The 28,000-nt window shown below is 63.1% G+C and overlaps 2 protein-coding genes across 6 annotated transcripts in view; one reads left to right on the top strand and one right to left on the bottom strand.

Annotated features, from left to right (window-relative positions):
* Window positions 1–28,000, bottom strand: part of SLC5A10 (solute carrier family 5 member 10) — a 49,441-nt gene that overhangs the window by 13,079 nt on the left and 8,362 nt on the right. For all 4 annotated transcript variants that reach the window (XR_012499335.1, XM_074342002.1, XM_074342004.1 and 1 more), the window contains exons 8-9: window positions 27,544–27,749; window positions 22,324–22,459 (exon numbers count right to left, since the gene is read on the bottom strand). Coding sequence is in view for 3 of the 4 variants with exons in the window: in XM_074342002.1 (XP_074198103.1) it covers window positions 22,324–22,459; window positions 27,544–27,749 (342 nt within the window). In the remaining variant the exon portion in view is untranslated. The remainder of the gene's footprint in view (window positions 1–22,323; window positions 22,460–27,543; window positions 27,750–28,000) is intronic.
* Window positions 37–27,928, top strand: FAM83G (family with sequence similarity 83 member G). 2 transcript variants are annotated; one of them, XM_010945696.3, is made up of 5 exons: window positions 37–700; window positions 13,291–13,458; window positions 19,776–19,900; window positions 20,529–21,777; window positions 26,988–27,928. In XM_010945696.3, exons 1-5 carry the CDS (start codon window positions 179–181, stop codon window positions 27,393–27,395), a joined length of 2,472 nt encoding a protein of 823 aa, XP_010943998.2. In that variant the 5' UTR covers window positions 37–178; the 3' UTR covers window positions 27,396–27,928. The 2 variants fall into 2 exon arrangements, with proteins under 2 accessions (XP_010943998.2, XP_074198102.1); XM_074342001.1 differs by lacking the exon at window positions 37–700 and adding an exon at window positions 7,946–10,773.

Below are 28,000 nucleotides of genomic sequence, written 5' to 3'. Positions count from 1 at the left end.
TCCCCGGTCCCGCCTGCCCTCTGACCTGAGCCTGCCTGGCGCGCCCCTCCCGCAGGCTCCCGAGGGCAGAGCAGCAGCGGGCGTCGCGAGGCCCGGCAGCGCGCTCGCCCCGGCCCCGGCCCCGGCCCCGCCGAGCGTCCGTCTCCCGCCGGCAGAGGCGCGCGCGGCCGGTCGCACCATGGCCTTCTCCCAGGTGCAGTGTCTGGACGACAGCCACGTCAACTGGCGCTCCAGCGAGTCCAAGCCCGAGTTCTTCTACAGCGAGGAGCAGCGGTTGGCGCTGGAGGCCCTGGTGGCCCGCGGCCCCGAGGCCTTCTACGAGGTGCTGAAGCGCGAGAACATCCGGGACTTCCTCTCTGAGCTGGAGCTCAGGCGCATCCTGGACACCATCGAAGTGTACGACCCGGGCTCCGAGGACCCTCGCGCCGCCGGCCAGCCGCAGGGGCCCGAGGACAGCAAAGCCGGAGACTGCCAGGAGGCCAGTGGGGCAGGTGGGGCCCCCACCGAGGCCGAGCTGCTGCCCTCGCTGGAGTACTGGCCCCAGAAGTCGGACCGCTCCATCCCGCAGCTGGACCTGGGCTGGCCGGACACCATCGCCTACCGCGGCGTGACCCGGGCCAGCGTCTACATGCAGCCCCCCATCGACGGGCAGGCCCACATCAAGGAGGTGGTTCGCAAGATGATCAGTCAGGCCCAGAAGGTGAGCCAGCGCTGGGCGGGAGCCCCGGAGAAGGAGCTGGCCGGGCGGGCCCGACCCTGCCCAGCACCTTGGCTGCACACACAGGCTCACTCAGAGCCCAGCCCCGCCTTCCGGCTGCCTCCCCTCCGGCCTTCGTAGGGTTCCTCTGTGTCTGTGAGAGGGACAGTGTGCCTGGGGCCTCTGGCAGGTGGCAGTGTGCTGCCTCGTCCCAGAGGGCCTTTGTGCCTTGTTGGGGGGTGTTTCTGCACTCCCTGGACCTGGCGAGCAGGTTCCCCAGAAGGTGCTGTGACGGGGTGGGGTGGGGAGGGAGCAGCGGGCTTTCTCTCACTGTCCCTCCGATGGCTCTGATTGACGCCTGAGAAGCCGGAGGCTCCCGCGCACACCTTAGCTTCCTGGAGTCGCTTTGGCGGGGTGGTGGAGGCAGTCTGGGGCGGAGGAGTAGGTGTGGGGACTGAGAGGTTGCCTGACTCCACCTGAAGCTGGCCTGGAGACCCAAGTTCCAATGTGCCTGTTTCCCGGCAGTGCTGGGCGACTGGCAGCGAGAGCTCACCCTCTCTGAGCCTCTTCATGAGCTCTGCAATGGCAGAGCCTTTCCGGCTGTCGCGCGATGGCGCGATCCTCGGGAGGGAACAGAGTGCACCCGGCTGAGGTGGTCCACCTGGGTAGGAGGGACCTTAAGCCTTGTCTGGACCTCCCTGGAGCGACCCCTGCTGGGCTGTGCAGCACGTGGAGCGTTCTAGCTGACACACACGTTCTGAGGAGGGTGCTCACCGACAGCAGAGACAGCCAAGACCACAAGCAGAACTGCCTTTCTGGGGTTTCAGAGCACATTCTGAGGGGACTGACGAAGCCTGCCTAGTGAGCTGTGTTCAGGAGGATTCTGAAGCCAGGTCTGGGCTCAGCAGAGGGCTCAGTGGTTAGCGTGTGGGTCCTGGCCTTGGGTTGTGGGGTGAGGTATTTCTAGTGGAGTCTCACCTCTTCACTGTTCCTGGCCCAGAGTGGGGCCCGAAACCGCACAAGACCCGAACCGTGGCTTTGGGGACCGTCCTGGCTGACAGACAGGGCCCAGGGGAGCTCTTGGGTAGAGACCAGAAGTGGGTCAGGTGCTGGAGGTGGCCGTGGCTTAAGTTTCCAGAAAGGTGGAGTCCCTGTCCCCAGAGGGGCCCAGCCCGGTCGGATAGCCTATGATGGGGAGGCTGGCTCTGGGCCTGATCCCAGGCAGCTCTGGGGCTTCGGGTTTCTGGTCTGTAAAATGGAGGTGGTGAGGATAAAAGCCGTAGAGACGGAATCGGGAATCGGGTGACGGACTGAGGAAGCGCTGGAGGAAGAGGAGGGGACAGGGCGGAGGAAGGGGCCTTCTCGGTGTTCAGGCTGAGGACCCACCCCACACCTGCGCGGGGTAGGAAGGCGCTGCTGACGGGGCTGGTGGGGGGGGCGGCAGGCGGGCTGGCTTGACGTCGTGGAACCCAGTCCCCTGGGAGGGCCTGCTGGGACCTCATTACTGAGCCTGTACCCCCTTTGCAAAAAGGCCCTGGGTAGGGGGCTTGACATGCTGTGTCAGGGTTCCCCCTCCTCCATGCCTCCCCCGCATCAGGAGTAGGAAGGAGGCAGATCCCAGATCCCAGATGGCATGGGAACAGCTGGAGAGTCTAATCTCCCCCAGACAGAAAGACAGACGGCCTGGCCCAGTGATGGGGCCAGACAGAGGAGGCTGGGGCCAGGCTGAGCATGCGGGCCTCCTCCCCACGTCTCTGTGGCCAAGGCTGAGACCCAACCACCCCCTGCAGTCCCATGGGCCCCCCGAAATTTCATCTGCTTCCCACAAAGGCCTACCATGATTCTCAGCATCGCCCGTGTGAGGTGACAGACCGGGAGGAAGTCCACCCCGGGCCTGGAGCCCGGTCTGTGTGGTGCAGCTGGTGCCTTCCTGCAGCCCCCACGGTAGGCATCGCCCCCCTGCTTTCATCCGTCCTGGAGTGGGGGCTCAGCACTACCCGCTCTCAGCACTCACAGCAGGGAGCGGCAGGAGGTCCCAGCAGGACTTATCTCAGAGGCGACAGAACCTCATCTTTCAGACGGGGACACGGAGACACAGGGGCACAGCCCACAGCACCATGGGGGTTGGGAGCCGGTCCTGCTTTCCAGCCGGCGTGCCTCCCTGCCACCTCCATCCCAGGCCCCGTGGCCACAGCGGTGTGTGCGTGGGCGGCTCTGATACCCACAGCTGCTGGTCTGAGGGTCAGGCACTTTATAAGCTCGTGTAGTGTTATCTGCACCATTTTCCAGATGTAGAAACTGAGGCCTGACTGGATAGTCCCTGCCAAGATCCCCTGGTTAGCTCTTGGGTGAAGGGGAGGGACCAGGCCTGTGTTGTCCTCAGGCTCTAGGACGGGTCCCTCGCCTGTCCTGCCCTGGCCCTGGCAGGATGCAGTGACGGGCAGGGCAGGCAGGGGCAGCTCATCCAAGCTCCCAGCACCCCTCCCAACTCCCCTGCCCGGCTGCTCCCCAGGCTCGCCGGGGGCCGGGCTGTGATGCTGACGGGTGCTGACGGACGGATGCTGACAGGGCGCTTTGCCAGGCCGCCCGCCCGTCTGCCGGAGCTCTGCTATCTTATCTCTCCTCGTGAATCACCCCTCTTCCCCGCGCCCCCGGTACCAACGCAGGGAGAACGCCCCCTCCCCACCGAACCTGACGGGGCTGCAGCGCTCCAGCTGCCTGGCTAAAACACTGGCCCCCCGCCCACCGGGCGCCTGGGCTGGGGCTGCGGCGCTGAGTCAGGGCGGCCCAGCCCACCACCTCCCCAGCCTGGCCTGTCAGCACGGCAGGCAGACCCCGGGGCAGGGAAGTGACACAGCACACACTCAGCCCATCCCAGCTCTGCCGCCGGGAGCGGCTGTGTTCCCATCAAGGCTGACACCGGGTCCCCCCTTTCCCCAAGCTGTTAGAATGGCACTCATGGGTCACAGTGCCAGGAGCCAGGAGTGCTGGCGTTAGGTCTCTGCTCGGCCTCTACCACCCCAGCTTCTCTCTGAGCCCCTGTCATCCCACCTGTATAATGGGTACAGGTGTTGAAGCCTCTTAAGGGTCCCTTCAGCTCGGACACTGGCTGCCCTGTCCTTCTGGACTCCTCAGGGACAAAGACCAGTGGGTCCTGGGTCTCACTCCACTGGCTGCGTGGCCCCTGGGATGGGAGGTCATCTGCCTGCCCCTCCCCCAGCCCCCGGGAGCCAGTGATTTATCCGGGGAAGAACCTGCCCTGGGTTCCAGCTGCATACCAGAGGCTGGGCCTGTAGCATCACGCCTGGGAGGCTGCAGCCTCTGTGAGACAGGGGTGAGGCCGGGCGGGTCAGGGCTGGGGCTGGGGAGGGCCTGCCTCGGCCAGAAAGGAGTGAAGATGTGTTAGAGAGTTGTTTTCCCAGGAGACGCTGAGCCCCCCGCCCCCTCCCCAACACACGGTCCCTTCACCAGCGCCCCAGGGTGGGGGTGAATCACGTGCGGGTGAGGAGACTGAGGGAGAGCGAGGCTGGACCAGACAGCTGGAGCTCACGCCTGCCAGACTAGGGCCAGGCCCAGAGACACTGGGTTTCTTGCCCAGGGCCACACAGCAGGAAGCCCCTGAAACCAGGTTCCATGCTGCCCAACGAAGCCCACGTCCTTTCTGTCAGGCTCTGCCTTCCCACGCCGAAGTCCTGGCTCACGGCTTGGCTCCAGGAGGATAAAAGAGCTTAATGAGGCATTTATTAAATGCCAGCTGTACACAGGTGCTGAGCGGGCACTTTACTTGCACTGGAATCGTCCCAGCTCCACCGCGTAGGTCCCCCCCTACCTTGCCCTCGGAGGCTCGGGAGCTCGCAGAGGACATGCAGTGCCCCCCGGAGGAGGTGGCGTGGGCTCTGAGCCCCCCTTCTTGGCAAAAGAAGCGTCTTGGCTGTTCTTTCTGACCTGCCCCTTGTGGGAGGCGCAGAGCCTCACCACCGGCTCCCAGCTTGACTCAGGGCAGTAAAAGCATTTTCACAAGGCTCCCAGACTCTGGACTCTGGCAGGGGCAGAAGTCTGACCACACCAAGGCCTGGAGAGAACAGGGAGCTGGGGAGCCAAGGGGCCCTTGCTGTCCCCAAGCGAGGCAGGACCAGCTCAGCCTCAGGACCAAGAGGGGCGCCAGGGTGGCCCAGATGGCTGCTCCCGAGGCAGCACCGGTCCAGGCTCATGCCATGGGTCTGGGGAGTTGCCTCCCTCCTGCTCTGGCAATTCCCAGCCCAGGGCCCCACCTGCTGGGTGGGGAACCATCTGATAGCGTAACCCAGGTGTCAGCTCCCATCTTCTGCAGAGGCTTCCTACCCAGCGGCGTTTGCGTCTTAATTGAGTTTGGGGAGAGTCAGAAGCAGCTGTGCCAGGGTGGAGGGCTGGCACCTCTGGGCCAGCTGCACGCTAGGCTCCTGGAGCGCCCCACAGCAGCCGGCACTGCCCTCCCTCCCACGACCCCGGGCTCTGTCATCATAGTCTTGTTATTCTAGAAGATACTGAGGCTCAGAGTGGTCAGGGCCTGTCTGCTGAAGGTCACACCAGGGTCTTTGGGTGGCAGGCCTGGACTGAGATCCTGGTCTCCCTGGTCCAGCAGGCTTGCCCTGCAGCTGGGGGTCCTCCCTGTGGGCCACCAGAGGGGGGCTGGTCCTCTCTGAGGTCCCCGGCCCACCCGCCCAGCTCACCACCCCTTTGCTGCATGACCTGGGTCCTGTTTCTTCATTTGTAAAATGGGGAATGGGCACTTGTCTGAAGGCAGTAACAGTTGTGAGGATGCTCCGTGGGGGAGCTGGACAGCCTCCGGTGGGACCATGCCCTATGTTTGGGCAGGCCCTGGCTGTTGGGCCGCACCAGCCTCCTTCCTGAGCTCCGAGTGACCTCCTGCATCGCCAAGCACCTCCCAGAGTAAATGCCACGTGGGGCGTTGGGAAGGCAGCCCCAGCTCTGCTGTCTAGCGATGCAGACTCTCTGACCCTTTGCCTGTCCCATCAGTGCCACAGTGATCCAACACCTGCTCCAAAGTTGCAGTGGGATTTACATGGAAAAAGCATGGATTCAGTAAACACCAGTTCTGGTTCCTGTTTCCATCCTCAGCCCTCTCCTGACAGCCTCTCCTGGGGAGTAGTCTGGCTTGAGAAGTGTGAGCCCCACCACCCTGGAGGAGTTCAAGCAGGGGCTGGGTGGAATGCAGCAGAGAGGACATGGATGTCAGGTGGCCCACGAGCCTCTGCCCTGCCCAGGCTCACCATGGACCTTGGCAAGCAAGCCCTTTCCAGGACAACTCTGGGGTGGGTAAGGATGCCCGGTGACCCTCACACCGTCTGCTGCTTTTGGTCCTGGAGAAGCTGAGGTTTTAAAGGTTTTCGAATTTATGATTCTGAGATCTTCCAGTTTGAAAATCCTTGGCTTGTGTCATTCTCTGACGGCTGCAGGGTGGTCTGAATCTGAGGCCTTGGGGGCTGGCAGGAAGAGGGAGGGTCTGGGCTCATCCACTGGCCACAGCCCTGGTCACCTGACCTCACACTCTGCTAGCCTCTGGTCTCTGCAGCATTCCTGAGCTGTGGCGAGGAGGCCGGAGACTCAGGGCAGGGCCCATGCCACTGGGCTGGGCTGGGCCCCTGGTCAGATGGCTCTGGGTGGGACCCGCATGTGCATCCTGACCGCTTCTCGCTGCAGCCACTTTGCGTTTAGGAGGCCCAAGCCTCCTTTAATTGGCCTTAATGAGGCTTCTGTCTTAATAGCGCCAGGGGTGGGGGGTGCCAGAGCTGATGACTGTCAGAACCAGGGACCACGAGTCTCCCATCCGGCTCCTGTGTGACGAGAAGAAGTGCTTTGCCACAGACCAGCCCCGCCCTGGGAAGCAGGCCCTGGGCATTTACCTCCAGGCTGTGCTGCTGTTTCAGGACCCAGGGTGGGCTCTGGGAGGTGGTGGGTGGAGTCACAGCTAAGAGGCCTCTGCGGCCATCAGCTGACTCTGCGGCCCTGGGATGATGACCCCCCCACCCCTGCCGGAAAACGGGAGTGGTCATCACCGCCTCTCCCTGGTCCCTGGAAAAGGGACACCTGTACGCGCATCAGCAAACTGGCCCTGGCTGGGGTCAGCTTTGTTACCATGTACAGACTCCCCTCCCATCTACCCAGGAGACCGGGCTCCCAGGAGGCCTCCCAGGCCTTTCAGATCCTGCCAGCACCAGGGTGAGGAGGGCAGTGGGACCACTGGAAAACCGAGGCACCACAGCCATGTCTGCCCAGCCCTGCTGCCAGAGGAGGGGCTGGGGGCAGGAGAGGGACTCTTCCTCCACCCCGGGCAGCTGCAGTCCCCTGGGGCCTCAGCCCCCCACCTGTGCAGGGGCTGGTGACAGATGTGCAGGCTGGCCAGGGTCAGTTCTCTCAGCATTTGCATCCTGAAAAAGTCCTTATTTCGCCTTCGGCGTGGAAAGCCACTGTCACTGGGTATGGAATTCTGGGTTAACGGCTTTTCCGTTTAGTTGCACCCATTGATTCTGAGAAGTCTGCTTATCTTTGTTCCTCAGTGTGTGATGGTCTGTCCCTTCTGGCTGCTTGTAAGATTCTGTGACTGACTTTGAGCGATGTGACTCTGACATGCCTGGTGTGTTTCCTTCATGTCTGTTCTGCTTGGAGCTCGTTGAACTTCCTGGACGTGGGGATGAAGTTTCCCTCAATGTGGAAATGTTACAGCCGTTCTTTTTTCAGGTGTTTTTCTGTCCTCTCCCCCACTGCCTTGGCACCTTCGGAGACTCCAGTTCCATGTACTCTAGACCTTTGAGGTGACTCACCGTCCACTGACGCTCTGAGCCTGCGTCTCAGTCTTTTTCTCTGTGTGTCATTTTGAATCATTTCTGTTGATAGGCCTTCAGGTTCACTAATCTTTTCTTCTATAGCTTCTAAGCTGCTATTAATCCCGTCCAGTGTAGTTTTCATTTTGTGTTGAATTGCCTCACCTCTTGAGTTTCAATTGAGTGTTTGTTTTTATTTTTATTATAATTTTTTTTAAATTCAATTTTGCTCATTCTCGGGGGTAATTAGGTTTAGGTTTGTTTGTTTGTTTGTTTATGTTTTAAAGGAGGTGGTGGGAATTGAACCCAGGACCTCGTGCATGCTGAGCACGTGCTCTGCCACTTGAGCTAGACCCTCCCCCCAGTGTTTGCTGTTAAATCTATTCCCTGTCTCTAAGTGACTTTCTGATATTGAGAATACAGTTATAACTATGTACATTTCTTCGTCTGTCCCTTCTAACAGCTGTGTCTATTCTGGGTTGATTTTTTTTAAACACTTTTTTGAAAAATGGAGGTACTGGGGATGGAACCCAGGACCTCCTGCCTGCTGAGCACGTGCTCTGCCACCCAGCTGACAGTGCCCTCCTCCCCCAGGTTGGTTTGGATAGATTTTTTTCCTCACGCGGCTCATTGCTTTCCTGTCTCTTTGCATGCCTGTTTAGTTTTGATTGCGTGCCAGTCTTGGTGACTTTTATGTTGTAGGAGTTTTGCCTTTTCCTTTAAATATTTTGGAGCTTTGTTCTGGGATGCAGTCGTTCGGAAACAATATAATACTTCTGAGGCTTTATTAGATGGGGCCAGAGCAGATTTTGTCCAGGGTAGGAGTTGGCAAACTATGGACCAAATCTGGCCCAGGGCCTGCTTTTGTAAGTAACGGAGCAGAGACACGTCCATTTGTTCAGGAGCTCTCTGTGGCTGTTGTGTGCTGTGACAGCAGAGCTGAGGAGTGTGTCAGAGGCCTGTGGCCTGCAAAGTCTGAGACATGTGCTCTCTGGCCTTTACAGCAAAAGCTCGCTAGTCCCCGGTGCAGGGCCTGCTCGCCCACTGCATAGGCTGTGCCCTTCTGAGGACCGCCCGCGGGCTCTGAGCGTCAGAGGGGCCTGCGCTCCGGCCGAGGGGACGTGATGACCCCTGGGCCTGCGTGAGCACCGGCGTTGTTCCAGCTGCCCCTTCCCAGCGGGTCCGTTCCAGCCTCGGTGGTTTCCGCCAGTGCCAGTGCTGCTCGGGCCCCAGCTGAGGCCTCGACGGGCGACCCGCTGTAGGTCTCTGGCGCTCTGTCTGTCCCGAAAATCCTGGCTGCCAGGCTCTGAGCAAACCGTGTCTCCTCACCTCGGGGAGACTGCTGGACTGCCCGGGGCCCCCCTGTGCGGGGGCGATCCTGGAGGCAGCCGGGCGGCCCTGCGGCAGGCCTCACCCGTCTCCCTCCTCCGCTCGCTCGCTGTGCTGCTGCCTGCTGGCCGTGGCTTCCTGGGCTCTGCCCGGCTCTTCATTGCTAAGGCAGGTGGGTAAGTTCTGGCTCCGTTATTCCATCATGGCTGGGACTGGAAGTGGAATCCCAGGTCTCGAACGCATTGTCCCCACCCTTAGGACAGTCTGCGGTGTTCCCAGTGTGTTCCTGTGAGTCCCCGCCTTCCACCAACCTTCCAGCTGACACAGCGGTCCTCCCCCCACCCCCGGAGCTCAGGGCGGGCTCTGTGCCTCCATCAGTTCACTTCACCCTCCGACAGGAGGAAACTAAGACACTTGCTCAAGGTCATGCAGCTTCCCAGGAGGACTGTCCGGAGCCCTCGCTGCCACCGTCCGGTGTCCATCCAAGCCTTAAAGCGACAGACCCAGGGATGGGCGACTCTCCCCACCTCTTGCCTTTCCAGGTGGTGGAAGTGGCCCAACCAGTGCTGGGAACTTGCCCGCCATGCACCATGTCTGCCGCCACCTCTGGGCTCCAGGGTGGGTGGGGTGTGGCTGTCTCCACTGTCCACTGGGGAGCACTTTGCAGGGAGAGACCCCGGCCAGTTCTCTCTGAGCCTCCTGCAGGCATTGCTAGCCCTAGGGGGTGGGGCAGGCAGGACCAGGACAGAGGCAGCTCCAGGTGGGAAACTGTTCCACGCTGACCTGGGTCTCAGTGTCCAGGCCTTGGGGACACAGCGTGCCACTCGGTGGGTTGCTGTGGCTTCTCCAGAATTGCAGATCTGGTGACCACAGGAGGGGGTGCTGCTCCTTCGTGGCTTGGATGCTGCCCCACGTGCTCGAGCTCCCCAGGAAGTGCCTGGGTGATAGAGGTGTTCATGGTGGGGCATCAGGCCTGTGCCGGAAACCTCAGTGTCCACCACCCGAGCTGGTCCCCTCCCCTCTCATGCCAGTGTCTGCATCTCTCAGTTAGAGTGGGTGTCCACCACCCCAAGGATATTTTCGGGATTCTGAAACCATCAGGAGATAGGCAGAGAGGCCAGAGAGCAGTCTTAGCTGCACGGAGTGAGGCGGGGGATTCCAGACACAGGTAGGAGGCAGGATGGAGAGACCGCAGATCTGTTGTTTGGGGGAGGGTGTGGCAAGGGAAAAGGGGGTGGGGGGCCCCTGGAGGGCATCCAGCATCCCCCCTCACTGAGAGACACATGGAGGCCTTTGGGGACAAGGCATAGCGAGTCCACCGCTGGTGCCAATCCCTGCCAGGTCGCTCTGCCCCAGCCCCCACCCCTGCCTCTGCACCATCCTCGTCGCCCCTCTTGGCATGGTCCTGCTCCCCCACCCCCAGGTATCATCCAGCCCCCACCCTGATGCTCTCAGGGCTGGGATCCGGGGTGGCTGTCATGGGCGTCTGGCCCCGCCCGTTCTGTGGCTGCACCTCTGAGAGGGCTTTCCTGTCAGTTACACTCGGGGACCACCTGGCTCCCTCCCTCCCTTGGGAACTGGGCTGTGGCACTGCTGCTGCCCTGTCAGCTCCCCGCGATGCCTGGCCTGGACACACACCTGCCTGCTGCCCCCTCCTCTGGACATTGGGCACTTGGTCCAGGCGCTGGGCCAGGTCCAGGTGGACACAGCTGGTTCCTGCGGTCACGAGGAGCCAGCCTCAGATGCAGACTGCCCGCCTCTAGCCCGGTGCAGCCTCTCAACCCACACGGGGCAGGCCGTCTCCAGATGGCAGCCTCTCTGCTGCCTTGCCTACCGCCTTGGCCCTGGCCTGACCCAGGACCTCCACGGGGTACTTGTGGGCTGGCGTTTTCCTCCAGGCGGGACCAGCATCTTTGTGCTCGAGTGGTGAGTGTGTGCGCTGGACAGACCACAGGAGCGGGTCAGGCGGACACACCACGTGCAGATGGGAAAGCGAGGCACCAGGGGGGGCTGTGGCTTGTCTGGGTCCAAACGCTCGACCACATTCTCAGTTGACAAGAGCTCCCAGGGCTGCCTTTGGAGCCTCGGGCGAGCCAGCCACCCAAACAGACAAACAATTAGGAAAGTGAGTGAATCCCGCCGTGCCCCAGTTTCCTCGTCTATAAGATGGGAGCAATAACAGGTGCCTCGCAGTGGTCTGTGAGGACTGGCCGGGTGGCAGTGGTTAGGCAGACAGCGGCCCTGGGTTGTAGTCTTGAGTCTCTGGCACTAGGTCCCCACGTACAAAGCAGGGAAGGACAAGCAGGATGCGAGCTGCCAGGAGACCTCGTGGCTCTGAAGTGGAAAGGCCCTAGAGGCCTTCCTGGGAGCACAAGCCCCCCGCCCCACTGTCAGCCGGCACCGAGCCCAATGCCTGGGACCCCAGGGGGGTGCGCTGGTGGGGGGCAGGCCCCAACAGACCCAGTGCAACAGCAGGCAGCCTGGACCAGGTGCCCCGCCTGCTGGAGGGTGATGCGGGGACGACGCACGTGGGGCGGGTCCTGCTGGGCACGTCCCCAGCCTGGGCCCCGGGCAAGCCTCGTCTCCCATGGTGGGCTGAGCCCTCTCCAGGTTGCCACGTGAGGCCATGGCCTGCAGGAGGGCAGGAGTGGCCATGGAGCTGTGGGGCCCAGGCCAGAGGGTCCCTGCTGCCACCCTCCTCGGGGTCCCATCACCCTCCACTGGTGAAGGCCAGGGCTGTCGTGAGCCCACCAGCTCTGACACCGTGTTTCGTTCGGCCTCATGTCCACCCCTGACCCAAGCAGTCTCTGGCCCTTCTGTGCACATCTGCTGGGGTGGGGAGCTCACCCTCTCCAGACTCCTGCCGAATGCAAGCCGGCTTCCTCAGCCGGCCTGACGTCCGCCTCCCCGGCTTCCCCTGCCGTCCCAGCCCCTGCATGCACTGCACCTGCTCCCTTGGCCCCACCTGAAACATCCCTCAGAGACTCAAAGAGTGAGCGGTTGTCCCCAGGGGCCAGAGAAGACCCTGAGCCTCAGCCACCAGGGAGCCCTGGCTGTTCCCACAGGAGAAAGTTGGGCCCAGAGAAGCTAGGTGTCTGCTCAAGGTCACACAGAGGTCGTGTCCGCGGAGGGCAGGGAGGAGCCCCCAGAAGTACGGGCTTTGGTGCCAGATGCATGACCAGCATTAGCAGGGGCCCGGGGCCCAGGAGGAGCTGAGACGGGCCTGTAGGGCCAGCGGTGAGCTCACAGGAGTGTGCAGACATGTCCCTGGCAGGCCCCAGGCACCTGCCAGGCCACCTTCCTGGCAGGGGTTGGGGTAAGCCTGGCTCCCCAGCGGGCCTCGGTAAGTTCTAGCCTGACCATCCCTTGCTTGTCATGTGGCCCAGGCCACCACCCCTGCTGGCCTGTGTGAGGCTGCCCCAGGGGGTCCTCAGACCCAGGATGGGGGCCGTGGCGCCCACCCTGGAGGGTGGGAGGGGCTGGAGATCTGTCCGGGTCAGGGGCACCCGGCCTCGGTCTGACATGCTCCCTCTGCTGCCCAACATGACAGGGACGGGGAGTGAGAGGCTGAAGGCCAGAGCCTGATGGTCACTGAGCCCCACCAGGTCCAGGCGCCTGCTGGCCACCCCCTGGCCTTTCCCTGTGTGGCCCCGCCCACCAGGCCTGGGCCCTGTCACTGCCTGTGTTGGACAGTGGCCGGGCTGGGGTGGGGTCGGTGCATTCTGACCTCTGGGGCCCCACCCTGAGCCAGCCCAGGAGGCGGAGTTCAGCTGTTGTGGCACAGACGCTGTCAGGTGACAGGAAGAGCATGCATGCTGGTCTGGGCTGTCGAAGCAGACGGGAGAGGTGGCAGCAAGGGAGCCTGCCAGCATCCACACTGGCCCGGGAACTTGGGGCCGACCCCCTCCCTGGCTGTGGGCACATCTGATTCATCTCAGCATCCCGGTGGGGTGGGAGGAGGGTGTGGCTCAGGCTGCCCTGCTCTGGAATGCAGCCCAGGAGCAGACCGAACGGCCCTGGGCTGAGCCCTGACCCCCGGGAGGGACCTCAGGATGTGCACCCTTCCGACTGCAAGCCTTTGAGAGCCCGCCCTTCCCAGGCTCCTCCCGTGGCTTCTCTTCCCTCCACACTCCTCGCCTGCCGGCTACTGGGCTTTGTTGTCCGCGGTCTTGCTTTACAGAGACAGCAGGGTCGTGGGCTGTGCTCCCTTCCCTTCTTCCCGCTGCCCCAGAGAGTCCCATCTGCACTACCCCGGGTTTCTTGTGACCCGAGTGTTGAATCTACACCAGCAATCCAGGGCCAGAAAGGACTCCGGCTCATCACATCGCCGTCCTGGCCCTGAGCTGCGGGGAGCAGGGCCAGGGTGCAGGTGCCCGGAGCGGGTGGTGGGCAGGGTCCCACTGCCGCACTGCCTCACGACCCTGTGTCCTTTCCTGCTCACAGGTGATCGCGGTGGTCATGGACATGTTCACCGATGTGGACATCTTCAAGGACCTGCTGGACGCCGGCTTCAAGAGGAAGGTGGCCGTGTACATCATCGTGGACGAGAGTAACGTCAAGTACTTCCTGCACATGTGCGAGCGGGCCCGCATGCACCCGGGGCACCTCAAGGTGAGCCGGCTGGTTGTGAGTGACTGGCTTGTCATTCAGTCAGTTGACAAACACTTGGAGCACCTGGCCTGTAGGTTCGGAGCCAGGCACATAGGGTTCAGTATCCTCGAGCCGCCCACCAAGCGGCCACACAGCCTGTGCTCACGCGCCCTGGGGCACGGGACAGCACCTGGGAGCAGCTGCTGAAGCGCACGCGACGTGCTGCTTCGCAGGTTGTTTCAAAGCAGCCGGTGCCGCAGTGGCCACCGCCAGTGACCCTGGCCCCACGTGGAGGGCTCCCACTCCCACGAAGTCCTTTCTTTCTCCGTATAACGTCCACCCACAGCTTATATCTCCGACAGACGATGCTCCCTTGGGCCGAGGTCAGGGAGCGCTTCTCTGATGGCTGCGCAGTTGAAACGGATTTGAGGAGTAAGAGCCGAGTAGAGAAGGACGCAGCGGAGCAGAGGTGGAGGGGCAGGGCGGCCTGGGTCCTCAGCACTTTGCTGTGTGTCCTGGGCACGTCACCTCCTCTCTCTGGACCCCAGGATCTCACTGGTCCAACAGAGGGGCAGAGGGGCCGTACGGCTGGGCTCTTCTGCTCAGACCCCCTGGAATTTAGTGCCTTGCTTGGGGGTGGGGGAGCCCTGTGTCCACCCAGCCATTGCTTGGCACCAGCTGTGTGCAGCGCGTTCCCTGGAGTACAGATGACCCTGCAGAAGGACAGCCCGGGCCTCGTCACGCAGCCGCTCCTCTGGACAGCCCAGCAGGAGGGCAGCTGTTTCATTTCACAGATCAGGGAGTCACTTACTGCTAGTGTGTTGAGGATCAGGGAGGGGGTCAGCACCGAGCCCCTGGGCAGGTCAGGATTCCTCGGGGTGACGCCAGGCTGGTTAGCAGGAGGCTGGGCTCCTGCGCCTGTAATTTGTCAGCATTGAGTGATCCCCCCTTCCCCACCCCAGCTGAGTCCTTTCAAGTGGGTGTGAGCTCTCTGGGCGGTGAGTCTCTGGCTGTTGGGACATTTTTATGTGGTCTCCCTGGCGGGTTGACCCCACGCCGCATGCTCACCCACTGCCCGCCATGTAATTAGCACCAAGAACTGACTCCCGGGCAGACAGCTCATGCCAGAGAGTCCAGAGTGTGGAAGAGGCGTCTTTTGAAAGGTGACTACAGAGGCCTCAGCCCTGTGGGCAGCAGACCACAGAGTCCAGCCCTCTGCCCGTGCTCGGGAAGAGACTGACGGGCACCCCCCGGCACCCCTCCCCCATGCCCAGTGGGTATGCTGCGCACGTCACGTCCCTCTGTCCCCATGCATCCCCCCCATCTGGTGGGTGGATGAAGAGACAGAGAACGGCGGGTCTGTGCTGAGTGGGGATCCAGACCCTGCATGGCTGCCCCAGGGGCCTCGCCCCAGCCAGTGCCCCAGGCTCTTCTCAGCAGGGAAATCCCAGATGCCAGGCTCCCCACAGTGTCCGGAGCCCCCAGGAGGTGGGAGGCAGGCAGGGCTGGGCTGAGGACGCGGCTCTGGGCCGCACGGCTCCCTCCCCATGAGGCCGGGTCCTGCCAGCCCCCTCCACGTGGAGCAGTCAGGGACTCAGAATCCACGCGGCCCCCCAACTCCACCGCAGCCTGGAGCACCAGAGCCGGAAGGGGGCTGAGGCCTCCAGACCAGGCTCCCACTGGACAGATGGAGAAACTGAGGCCTGAGGACAGCTGGGCCCTGCCCAAAGGCGTTCCACCAAGTTGGGGCTGAACCTGAAAGCCAGTCATGGGAAGTTGGCCCAGACAAGAGGGCCACACACCCTTGGTGCCCATGTCCTTGGCTGAGGCTGCACCTCCCAGTGGGGCTGCCCGGCACTGCCCCCACAGGACCTGGTGTGGGGCCCTCTCCCTGAGCCTCCAGCACCCCACGGCAATCATAACCCTTCATCTGGTCGTCTGGGGGTGAAGGCAGGGGAGACGACGGTTGTAGGGTGCTCTGTGATGTAAGGGGGGGGGTCACACAGCTGCAGTAACAGGAAATGGCGACCCCGGGCCGAGGGTGTGAGGCCTTCTCACAGCTTGAAAGGAGGCTTCAGCCAGCCTCGTGGCGGTGGTTTCCAGCCCTCCCTGCTCTGGGGAGGTGCTGGATCTGCTTCGTGACACGCCCAGCGGCTGGACTCTGTGGGAAGGCCAGGCACCTTTGTGGGAAGGAACGTGGGACCCTGGCCTCCTCATCCTCGCCACTGAGCCCGCCCCTTCCCAGGCTGGGCAGGTGGCCAGAGGCTCCTGTGGGCCCAGCCCGGCCAAGTGTCACCTTGTCGAGAGCCTGCCTCCCTGCCCGCAGGCCGGCTGGGCCCGGACCTGTCTCGGGAGCATTTCCTTTGCCGGTAATCCCTGGGCCCGCCCTCGGCGCCTGCCGCCCCTGCCCAGCTCTGCAGGGCCCTGCCCTCGGTCCTGTGGCCCTGGGCGTTGGCTGCGCCTGGTGGGGTCCTACATGTGACCCTGGGTCTGTTGGGAGCCAGTCTCGGGGCAACGCCAGGAGCCAGCCCTGAGCCCCAGCAGTGCACTGTGTAACCTTGGGCAGAGACACTCAATCTTTCTGAGTCTTAGTCATCATATCTGAAAAATGGGAATATTGTCATTTATTTTGCAGGGAGGCCGTGTGGTGGGCAGGGCGCTCAGTAATGAACTCCTTTCCTGTCTTGTCTTCAGATGGGGGCAGCCGCGGCCCCTCCCATGGAAGCCCAGCTCTGGTCTGAGTGCCGAGAGCCTTCCCTTCCCTCTCTGAGCTACGGTCTAGCTGGGGACCCCTTACATCTCCCCCTCCAGGCAGCGCCACAGCCTGAACCCTGAGCCTCCACAGTGCGTTCTGGGAGCAGGTGCGGTACTGCCTGGTTTCCAAGGAGGCGGAGGATGTCTGCCAGCACCCGCCTCAACACGCGTGAGGTTCCGGCTGTCCCCAGGCGCCCCCACCTGCCGGCCCAGCTTAGCCCTGACTCCTTCAGGGAGGGAACGTGGAACGAGGACCCGTATTACAAATAGGAAACAGGCCTTGAGAAGAGGGCCCAGCCCTCTCACGCCAGGGCCCAGGGCAGGCCACATCTGGGGATGAGGCTGGGTCCTGAGGGTGCCCAGAGCCGGTGAGAGCCCGGCTGGGCCTCGAGGCTCACAGCTTAGGACAGGACTGGAGCTGTGAGATGCCTGGTGATCTGAAAAACTCGTTGGCTTTGTGCAGCCAAACTGGAAAAACCAGCAGCCACTTGGGCGAATGCTGGACCCATTTCTGATGAACAAAGAAGCACCAGGCAGGGTGTCTGTGGGAAGGTGCTGGGTGAGCATGTGCACATTCTGGTGCCCGGGCCTCCTCCTCTCCCGTCCTGCCTTCCCTGGCCCTGGGCTGGCTCTGCAGTGGACTCAGCACCCTGCTTCTCCGCCTAGAGGGTCTGCTTGGCAATCTCCAGAAATGTTTTTAATGGCCGTGATTGGGAGGGTAGTCCCGGCACCTGGTGGGTGGTAGACAGGGATGCTGTTAAACAGCCCGTGACACACAAGACCTCCCAGCAGAGAGCCGCCTGGCCCAGGATGTCAGCAGGGCCGAGCGGCCTGGCCCAGGGGAGGAGCTGGGAGCCCCCAGCCCTGCCCCCCGCCCCCAGAGGTGCTTCCTGTCCCAGTGGCATGACAGCCTGGGGGAGGCCAGGGTGAGTGCTGGTCCCCCTGCCCCATTACAGAGAGTGACACAGGCCCTTGGGAAGAGAGCAGAGGCTGGCTGGGTGCCCAGCCTGTGGGACACGGTCTCTCTGTCCCTGTGCTCCGTCCACACTCCTGGCCTGGTCTTGCTGTCACTGGTCAGGCCTGGTCAGGATGCGTCCTCCTCCAGCCCAGAAGGTGCAAGCAGGCCCCTAGAGGGAACGGGTGGACGGGTGGAAGGTGATGGTCCTCAGTCCCTGGGGCTGGAGCCGCCCACTGGGAGGCCCCAGGCAGGTCACTCTGCTCCCCGAGCCCGCCTGACCATCACGCACAGCTGACAGTCCTGGCCTCCCTGGGCCGGGGCCCACACCGACCCAGCTGTTTCCTGGCCCTTTGTGTTGGCCCCCACCTGCCCACTGAGTGGGAGGGACCACACCCTGTGGCGCTCGCTGCGCGTCACAGCGCACTGCAGGGCCGCCCGTCCACGCCCCCTCCACGCTGGGCCAGGAGCGCCCCCCGGTGGATGAAGCCCTGCCCAGCCGTCCTCCCCAGAGGCCCCTTCAGGGGCCGATCCCTGCCCCGGCCAAGTACGAGGAAACAGGTTCCAGCGGATCTGGGGACTAGCCAGGGCACCCCACTTGTCCTCCACCCTGCCTGCTGCCTGCTCTGCTGGGGGCATCCCAGGCTCAGAGACAATGCGGCTTTGTGGGATCCTCCACACCTCTGCTCCCCGGGCCCTGAGTGCTGAGACGTTACCTCATCTGGGCCAGGCCCCACGGGGCGGGACCCACCCAGGAACAAACAGCTGGGGAGCTGCTGGGGTGGGGGAGCTGCCACAGGCCCCCGCCTGCTCCTGAGCCCCAGGGCGGATGGGCCTAGTGTTTGAGGCCAGGCCCCCAGCGTGCAATCAGGGAAGCGAAAGCTCAGAGAAGGCCAGAGACTTGCTTAGAGTCACACAGCACATCTGGTGCAGCTGGGGCCTGCCTCTCCCAGGGACTGAGTCACTGAGATGTAGGTGGTGACCTTCGGAGCCCTTCATGGGACAGGCTTTGGGGTGGGTGGGGACAATGCTGGTGAGACGGAAACAAGGTGCTGGCTGTGTTCCCTGGCTGAGAAGAGGCCTGTGGCCCCAGCTCTGAGCCAAGGAACCCACAGAAGCCACGAAGCTGGGCCGCGGTCAGGCGCAGGTGACAAGGGAAGGCCTCACACCACCTGCAGGGTCTTTGTTCAGACTTCTGTTCCCCGAGCGTGCTCCGCGTTGGGTACAAAGTCACGGGTACTAATTGTCCTGGGCTGCAGCCAGCTTCCTGCTGAGCTGGCTGTGAGCTGGCTGTGTGCAGACAGGCAGCTGGGGAAGGGGGCAGGGGAGCCAGCCTGGGGAGCAGGCCCAACAGGATGACTGCCCCCGCCATGGCCAGGTGGGCATCCATGGGGACCTGCCCCTCAGCCTCTGTGGACTCTGCCTTGGGGCTCCCCTGAGCAGAGGGGTCCGGCGCCCATCACAGAGGGGACAGAGGTGGGCTCCAGGGCTCTCCGTTCTCCCCGCTGCCCCTGCCCGGACTAGGCCCCACCCTCCTGCACAGAAGCCCCTCCCCATCCTCTACCTTCCCGCTCCTTTCCCGAATCCTCCAGCTGGAGGCCAGAGCTGTCCTTGAGGGCAGCTCCACCTCGTGCTCCCCACTCTAAATGCTCCATGGCTCCCTTCTGTCCTGTCCCTGCTGGGCCCCAAGCGGCCTTAGGGTCTTTCATCGGCACCTGGCCGGGCTACGGGGGCCAGTGAGCGGGCGAGGGCAACAGACGGGGATGTCCCAGGAGGTGGGAGGGCCCAGAGGCCTCGGAGGGAGTGAGACTCCTGTCTCAGGGGCCTGTGCGGGGTTTCTGTCCTGGGCAGGTGTCCGGTGCACTGGGACTTGTGTTAACACGGAATTCCTGGCCCTGGTCTTCCTGAGTTGCACCTGGGGCAGCCAGGAGCCTGTATGTCTAACAGACGGCCTGGGCAGGCTCCCATCCGTGAGCCCACGTCCGCTTCCCGCCCTGAGCCTCTACCTTGGGGTGCCCTCAGCCACCCCCTCGACTCCGGGTCGCAGCCAGGCCCACCCCGCCCTCCTCGCGGTCTGCTGTGCCCACCACCAGCTTTTCACACGGATCAAAGACGTCTCCTGGGGAATGTCCATCAACTCCGTACGGCGGGTGGGGGGGGTGCTGTGCAGCCAGAGTCCAGAGAAAGACCTCGGACACAAGGCCATGCTCGGCCTGCGTCTGCTTAGGACACCCAGGACACCCCCCTTCCCTCGGGCCTGCTCCTGAGCTGACGGTACAAGCCTAGTGAGGAGGGAGGTGTGGCCACTTCTGGAGCCACTCCCGGGACTGCGCAGTGGGCTGGCCCGCGGGAGCAGGAGAGTTTGCCGGGAGCCCTGCCTTCGGTGCGTGGTGTGCGGGGCTCAGGGAACAATAAGAGCCGTGTTGGGGGACCAGGGAAGAGGCCCGGCTAGTCCCCCACCCTGGGAAGGCCTCAGATGGCCCCCTGCCTCCCCAGCTGCACCCCCAGCCGTCAGCGGACCTTCCTCAGCGTGTCCTTCCCATCCCACGGTCCCCCGAGGCCCCCCTGAGCCCCGGACGGTGTGTCAGTGCCGTTGCCATGTAATCCTGTCCCCTGTCCCCCAACACAGAATCTCAGGGTGCGCAGCAGCGGAGGAACCGAGTTCTTCACGCGGTCGGCCACCAAGTTCAAGGGCGCCCTGGCCCAGAAGTTCATGTTCGTGGATGGAGACCGGGCCATCTGTGGCTCTTACAGGTGAGCGTCTGGCCTTCTGGGGGCTGCGGGAGCGGCAGCTCCAGTTCCCAGCTGGTTTCTGCCCTTAATCCTGCCTTGTGACACCCCGGTTATTCCGGTTCATGGGCCCCAAAACTGCTGAGGTGTGAATGGGGTTGGGCACGCCCGCCTGTCTCCGGAAGCAGGCAGGGGCGGGCCTTTGTCCGTGAGACTGTGGTTCCAGCCTCGAGGTGTCAGCAGCCCAGAGGTGGGGTGTGGGCCAGGCCCACAGGACGGTCACTCAGAGCCTCCCTCGCGGATGGGGCCGCTCAGGGGTCAGAGGGTCGGAGCCACCCACGGCCACATGGGGGATGGGGGTGACAAAGACACCAATGTCGGCATAAGCGCCTGTGCTGGATGACACCAGGTGTCCAGGGCTCCACACCAGGTGGGGGGTGGGGCTCGTGGAGGGGCTTGCCTGGGGCCCCAGACTCCACTCTGACCCTGCTCACTTCTCAGTCCCTTCTGTGCCACAGTCTCGTGGAAACTGGCCATGGGTGCGCGAGTGGGGCTCACTTAGAAGCCCACCGCAGGGCCCGGGGAGGACTCCCCAGTCCTGGGACCGGGGCCTCGCGTGCCTGACCTGGCTGCCCCGCCCCCTGTGTTGCAGCTTCACGTGGTCGGCCGCGAGGACGGACCGGAACGTGATCTCCGTGCTGTCCGGCCAGGTGGTGGAGATGTTCGACCGGCAGTTCCAGGAGCTGTACCTCATGTCGCACGGCGTCAGCCTCAAGGGCATCCCCATGGAGAAGGAGCCGGAGCCGGAGCCGGTGCTGCTGCCCTCCACGGTCCCGCTGCTGCCCTCGGGCACCGTGGCCAAGAAGCTCGTCAACCCCAAATACGCGTTGGTCAAGGCCAAGAGCGCCGACGAGATCGCCAAGGCTTCTTCCGAGAAACAGGGCGCCACGAGGTCCCCAGCAGGGCGGGGCCCAGCGCCAGCCGACCAGCCAGGGGACCTCCCCGAGCCACCCTCCTCCATCCACCCGGGGCTGCTCAACCTGGAGCGGGCCAACATGTTCGAGTACCTGCCCACCTGGGTGGAGCCGGACCCCGAGCCTGGCAGTGACATCCTGGGCTACATCAATATCATCGACCCCAATATCTGGAACCCGCAGCCCAGCCAGATGAACCGCATCAAGATCCGAGACACGGCCCAGGCGGGGGCCCAGCCGTGGAGGCAGAGCCAGGGTTGTGGCCCCGCGCCCGTGCCCCGCGCCTCCACGCCCAGCGCCCCCCAGGACGGGGTCCCAGCCGAGAACGGCCTCCACCAGGGGGACACCGAGCCACGGCCCCCTGTACCCAAGCCCCGGACGGTCCCCGTGGCAGACCTGCTTGCCCGGGAGGGCGGCGGTGTGGGCTGGGCCCTGGAGACACCAGAAGAGGAGGCGCCCCAGAATGGGACAGACCACGGGCCGCCCAGGACAGAGGGCCCAGGCCATGCCCCGCTCCTGCGGCCGCCGTCTGTGACCCAGGGTGACCCGGATGGCGGGGGCGCGGTGGTTCCCAACGGGCTGGACGGGGAGGAGGACGATGATGACTACGTGACCCTCAGTGACCAGGACAGCCTCTCAGGCAGCTCCGGCCGTGGCCCCGGTCCCCGGAGGCCCTCAGTGGCCTCTTCTGTGTCCGACGAGTATTTCGAGGTGATGGATCGGTCAGCCACTCTCCAGAGGCGCTACTCGGAGCAGGTGGCCAACGGGCCAGCCCAGCCACCCCGCCGACAGCTTAGCGCCCCCCACATGACCCGTGGGACCTTTGGTGGACCCCTGGCTGGCTCATGGGCCCAGGGTCGGGAGAGAGAAGAGGTGGGCACTCTGAGGAGGATACAGGCCCCACGCTCCGCTGACAAGGAGGCACAGGTGGGTCAAGGTCCCTGTGCACCTGGGCGCTCCCAGCACCTCCCCCAGGCCTGAGCGCCCAAAGCTGTCACGTCCTGGGCTATTGCGTCCCCAGCGCAGATGACTCTCCTTGTTACAGACGGGGAAACTGATGGATGGGGGTGGGGTAGCAGCCACGCAGGGCCACATGCAGCAGGTCATCCATTACCCACTCGGGACCCTCAGCCCCACATCTCTTAAGAGGCAACCTGAGCCAGCTACCAGAAGCCGAAAGGAAACACACTTAATGCACCCAGGGTTTCAGGTGTGCGGTGTTCGTGGGTGGTGTGCACCCTACTTTGTGGACGAGGAAATGGCGGCGGCACAGAGATGTTCCCTTACCCCGAGGTCACAGCAGTGGGTCCTCTTTGCCCGGACCTCATGCCAAGCCCCCTCTGTGTCGATCCCTTTGGTTGTGGTCCTGGGGACCACTCTCCACCCCTCTCCCCCAGGCAGGAAATAGCGCGCCTCCTCCCAGTGACCCTACAGAGCAAGGCCAGAACTCTGGGCACCTGCAGCCTGTCCTACCTGGGAACAGCACGCGGCTGACCATGCCCGGCATGACGATCAGGCCCATGGGCAGCATCTTGAGGTAGCTGGCCAGGATGGAGCCCCCCTTGGCGTGGTTCAGGTCCCGGGCGGACAGTGACCGCTGCACGATGACCTGGGGGCGCGAGAAGGGAGTGAGTCCTGCCCCTCGAGCTTTCTCCCCATGGGCTCAGGGAGCGTGTGAGGGGATGCTGTCCCGCTGGCCTAGACCCACCCAAGACGGACACAGCCGACCCTGACACCTGGCGGGCGGGTGGCATCCCGGCCAGATGCAGAGCTCACCTCAGCTGTCTGAGCATCTGGGGCCGCAGCTCTCTCTCTGGGGACTCTGTCTCCCCGTCTGTTGAGGAGGAAGATGTGGATCCCACCCAGCAGTTGTCAGGGCTGGAGGAGACCTGGGTGGGAGGGTCTCAGGGCCCCCCCATCTCCTGCACCCTCACAGGGGCTGGCAGGCTCACTAGCACCAGCTGTGCTCTGTGCCATTGGCCGAGGTCTGGAGCTCAGACCTGGGTTTGGGGAAGCGTGCATTTCAGTGGTGGAAAGGCGCCAGAAGCCCCCTGAGGGCTACTCCTCAGGTAACTTCAGGCAAATCCTAACGGGGCCTCAGTTTCCAGATCTGTGGAATGGGAGGAGAGCTGGGTGGTGGGAACTCATGGCATCAGATCCCTCCCAGATCTGGCATTAAGATTCTCTGATACATTTTTTAAGTTTGACTTTAAACAGCTTTCCCGAGATATAATTCACATACAGTTTAGCCACATACACTATATGATTCAGTGATTTTTCGTATGTTCACACAGTTGTGCAATCTATAACTTTAAAATACAAGCATTTTTCTTCGGCTGCTCTGTAGTTTAAGTCACCTCCTACAATTCAGAAGTAGGAATTACTTGTGATTTTAACTCACTTTCCCAACATGCTAGGTTAATAGACAGCTCCAGCATCTATCTCCCTGTAAGCCACGGCTCTCGGTGGAGCGTTGATTATAGGGTGCCGGGTCTGGGTGAGCTCTAAAACAGATACTTCACAGGAAAACCAGGCGGGGATGGAGTGCCTGTCAAAGCTCTGGGGGTGCAGCTAATTGAATCCATTCGAGTGTTCCCTGGTGTCCACCTGGAGAACCCGCCCCCCATCACCAGCTGCCCGGCTCATCCTCCAGCACCTTTCCATCGACTGGAGAAAATAATCTGATTTTACGTCAAAGCCAAGGAAGGACCTCAGTGGGAAACAGTGGTCAGAAGCCTGTTCCTCGTCGGAGGATCTCAGGTGTCTTCTCTACCTGATCTCTTCCCATCTTTCCCAGCTTCTTGTCTGGGTTAAGATAATAATGGAGCCAGGGGTCCGTGCCCGACCTCACGTCTAAGGACAGGGGCACAGCGGGGCACACGCAGACGCACGCCGCATATGCGAGAGCAGAGGCAGGCTTTGTTTCGTGCTCCTCGTTTCTGTCGCTGAACTTGAGTCCCTCTGTTTCCGTGAAAGTGACTTTTGTAAAGGCTAAAACCTGTTTGTCCGCATTCAGCGTCTGTCTCAGCGGCTCCTCAGTGCCCACGTGCGTCGAGTCCTTAAGAGAGACTGTCGTGTGGCTGCAGACACCCTTCTAACTGTCTCGGAGAAGGTAGCGTGAACATTGTGAACTCTCTCCTATATGGGACTCCTTGGATCAGAGATGAGTATTCCTCAAAATTTAGGCTCATGTGCAAGATCAAAACCATGATGAAGTTGTGCTCTGGAGACGTGCCCCCTGGCTCCTGCTGTATGCAGTCCCAAGCACAGAGGTCATCTGAGAGACCGAACAGCACGCGGACTCTGGCCGGACCACGTGTGAAAACAGCTCCGCCCCACAGCCTGCCCAGGCAGCCGCCCCCTTATCTACAGTCAGCAGCCCGGGAAGGCGGGCGGCTGTCGGAGCCCCGCAGAAAGTCAGATTTCTCTCTCCAGTAACAACCCAGGAAGCCACACAGTAACTTCTGTAACAATCAGCCCCAGGTGGCCGGGACCTAACTGATACCTGGCAGCTTCTCTAACTTGTGTCCCTACTTTCGGCTTGGGACCAATCAGAGAGGCAAACGCCCCCTTGACCAGTCTCGCGGGGCGCCCTGTTTCGTCAGCCCGGCTCCCTCCTCCCGAGGCCAGGAGCCTGCGGTCAGGGCTCCCAGAGTCCATCCTCTGTAAAGCTGCCCGCTTCTCCGCCTGCCTTCGAGTCTCTGCAGATGCGAGTGATGGGGGCCGACTCCCCTGCTGTAGCAAGCCCAGAGTAAACTGCCTTTGCTTTTCTTAAAAGAAAAACTCACAGGATGCCAGAGCGCGCAGCATCGGGCGCGCAGGACGGCCGGCGTCGGCCCTGCCTCTCCGCCAGCGACGGTGGCCTGGGGCCAGGGCTTTCCTCACTCTGGGCCTCCTCGCCCTGTCTAGACCGTGAGAGGCTGGAGGTCTTCTCTGTAGACCTCCCCCTTCAGAGTCCTGTGATCACACGAGCCTGGGGCCGCGCTCCTCACGGGAGAGGAGTGTCCCTAAAACCCTGCACGTCGTCCGTGACTTCAGGCTGGCCGGGGCCTCCCTGCAGGTCACGGCTGCTGCCTCCCAGCCTCTGTGTTTGCCCCGCCTGCTCGCTCAGCCACGCAGCCTCCCTGAACCGTGGGTCCTCGCCTGCAAGATGGGATGTGACCACCGACCCTCAGGACTGCTGCAAAGCCTACGTGAGGCCACCGTGTGGACGGCCGAGCCTGAGCATGCAGGCTGCGAGCCCCCAGAGTCGCGGCTTCCACTGGGGTGCACCTCAGTTCAGCACGGCTCAGCACCACCCCAGGAGCGTTTGGACCCTGGCCCTCCACTTCAGGGATGTCCTGAACTGGCCTGGGCATCCCTCTCGTCGGCTGTGAGATGAGACAAGAACCCCTGGGAACACGGAACGCTGTGCCTGGCCTGTGGCCAGAGCCTGAAAAGTTGTGGCCGCTGTCAGGACTGACGCAGCTGCTGCTGAAAAGAGTTTGAAACCGCAGTGGCAGTGGGTGACAAAAACTGCACTGGCAGAGCGGGCAGCCCGGAACCCTCTGGTCTGTGCGCCTCCCCATGGTTCAGACCGGGCAGCTGAGGTCAGGGAGGGTGGGGCAACACCCCGATGGGAGCCCAGGCCAGCTCTCTGCCCCCTGGGCCTTCTGCCTCCTGTTTTCGTGGTTTTATTGGGTTCTAATTGAGTGTCACCTCCGCACTGTGGACGAGCTGGCAGACAGTGAAAAGTGTAAAGAAAAGGAAAACCTCCCGTGGTCTCAGCACGCAGAGCCGCCACCCTGTTCTGACCACGCCCTGGGGGTCTGCCCCGGCCCACGCGCTGAGCAGAGTCCTGCCAAGCCCCCGGGACCCAGTGGGCCAGTCCCTGCCATGTGGGGGTTCTGGTGCAAGGCCCAGGCGTCCCCCAGGCAGGCCCAGCCTGAGCGGGAGGTGGACGGGGAGGTGAGGCTGAGGCCAGGCGTGGGCCCCCAATACCAGGGGCACTCTGGACACCCTTGGGATCAGCAGTGTCCCGCCTCCACCTCCCCATGCGACCCTCATGCAGGAAGCAAGTCCCTTTCAGCCCTGACCCCCAGGCCAGGCTGTGTGCTGGTGCACTTGGCCTTCATGGGAAAGTCTCCTGAATGCTGTCCCGCCCAGAGACACCAGTGCCCCGCCAGGCCATGCCGAGTGGGGAGGGAACAAGAGGCACCCTGGGGTGGAGGGGCTCCAGCTGGCCCCACAGGACAGCCCCGGCACCCACAGCACACCCTCCACTGCCGGCCTTTCAACCAGCATCTCACCCACCAGGCTGGCCCTCAGGCCTCCTGGGGGCGCTGGGAGGACACCTGCTGTGGGCCCAGCCTACGAGGGCATCTCAGGGCGCCCTGTCACAGGCAGGGAAACTGTGGCCCAGCCCCCCAACCCGGATGGTTTCCCAGGGTCACAGCCTGGGGAGGGTCTCCAGCAAGCATGTTCACTCAGGAGACACAGAGCGCCCCTCACCAGGCAGACACTCTGCTCCGGCCTCAGTTCCAGCCTGTAGACGGGGCTGCCGGCCAGACCTACCCCGCAGGCAAGGCTGCCCCGTTCACCCCACTTGGCCTGGCTGCCTCCCTTCGTGGGGGGCCCTCGGGGCCGTGAGTCCAGAGGCAGGAATACTCATGAGGCCTGTGCCCACTGAGGGTCTGCTGCTTCCTGAGGCCCCTTCCCAGCCAAGTGCCGCCTGGAGCTGCTCAGGGCCTTGCAGGTGAGCAGGGCAGGGGCATCGTCTGCTTCTGCCCGGAGAGGCCACCAGGTGCGCTCACAGCCCGGGAGGGACTAATCAGACTCTGGAGGAAGACCCAGTCCTCCGCATTCACCACAAACTGGCCCAGGCGGAGGCACTGGCGTCCCATCCCACTTACAGATGGCGGAGGCTGGGGCAGGGGCAGCGGGGAGGGGGAGGCACGTGCCTTATCTCACCACAGAGTGCGGGATCGTTCCCACAGGGCCCCCCAGGGAAACGAGGCACAGAGTCGCAAGACAGACTTGCCCAGGGCCAGCAGGCAGACCCAGGTGTGCCGGCCGCAGCACCCCCAGGAAAGTCCTATGGGAACGGGCAGAGCTGCCCCAGGCCTTGGGTCTCACGCCCTCTGCTCTCTCTCCCCCAGGGTCAGCGGTTCCACCACTATGGAGTCTCTGCCTCGGGGACCAGGGATAAGGACGGCTTCCCACGGCCGCTGAAGACCCCAGGACCCCCGCGGTACCGCCCTGCCACCGACGGCACCCAGAGCTCCAGCAGGAAAGCAGGCCCGGCCGTGGCTGGCCCGCAGCACTGGCAGGCCAAGGGTGGCCCGGTGCCCCGCACGCTGCCGGGCCCTGGGAGCCCAGGGCCAGCCCGAAACGCCAGCCCCCTGGCCGACAGCAGGGCCACCGAGGAGCGCCCAAGTCCTTTCGGAATCCCGTACTCCAAACTGTCCCAGTCCAAGCACCTGAAGGCCAGGACGGGTGGTGGCCAGTGGGCATCGTCCGACTCTAAACGGCGGGCCCAGGCCCCCCGGGACCACAAGGACCCCTAGAACCCTGGGCCCAAGCCTGGAGCCATGCTGTCCACGGCCTCCGCCCCAGCCTGGGCTCACTGTGTGGGTGGATCCCGAGGCCTCCCGGGCCTCCCGAGCCTGCCCTGGAAGGCAGGAGGGTGGGGTGAGTGGTGACCTGGCCACTCACCTGGTCAGTGCACCAGTACCAGGTGGCCATGATGGTCAGGCCGAAGGTCATCCCAGTCCACGGGAGGTCCCCTGTGTAGGGGTCTCGGAACATGTGCATGGCGTCTGCCCGCGGCAGGTGGCAGGTCGTGTTGGAGATGGTCCTGGACGGGACGGCCCGGGCGTAGGCTGCTGCCAGCTGCTCATACCCACCAATCTGCTGGAAAGCTGGAGCGGGCGGGGCGGGACAGGGCGGTCAGCGGCTGGGGGCCTCCTCCCACCCCCACTGTCCTCATCTCACAAGTAGCTTCTTCATGCACCAAACTTGATTTTTTCCCACTTCACCTTTCCCAGTGTCTGGACAAGTACGGAGGGTAGAGGGTTTAAAGAAGGTGAATTCAGATGACTATTTTATTTGTATTTAAAATAATGCTATTAAATGAGCATTTTGCACACGGGCACCCAGTCTCCTGGCCTCT

This window comes from Camelus bactrianus, chromosome 16, assembly GCF_048773025.1.
Source record: "Camelus bactrianus isolate YW-2024 breed Bactrian camel chromosome 16, ASM4877302v1, whole genome shotgun sequence".
Lineage (NCBI taxonomy): Eukaryota > Metazoa > Chordata > Mammalia > Artiodactyla > Camelidae > Camelus > Camelus bactrianus.
This window is presented reverse-complemented; position numbering and strand designations above follow the sequence as displayed.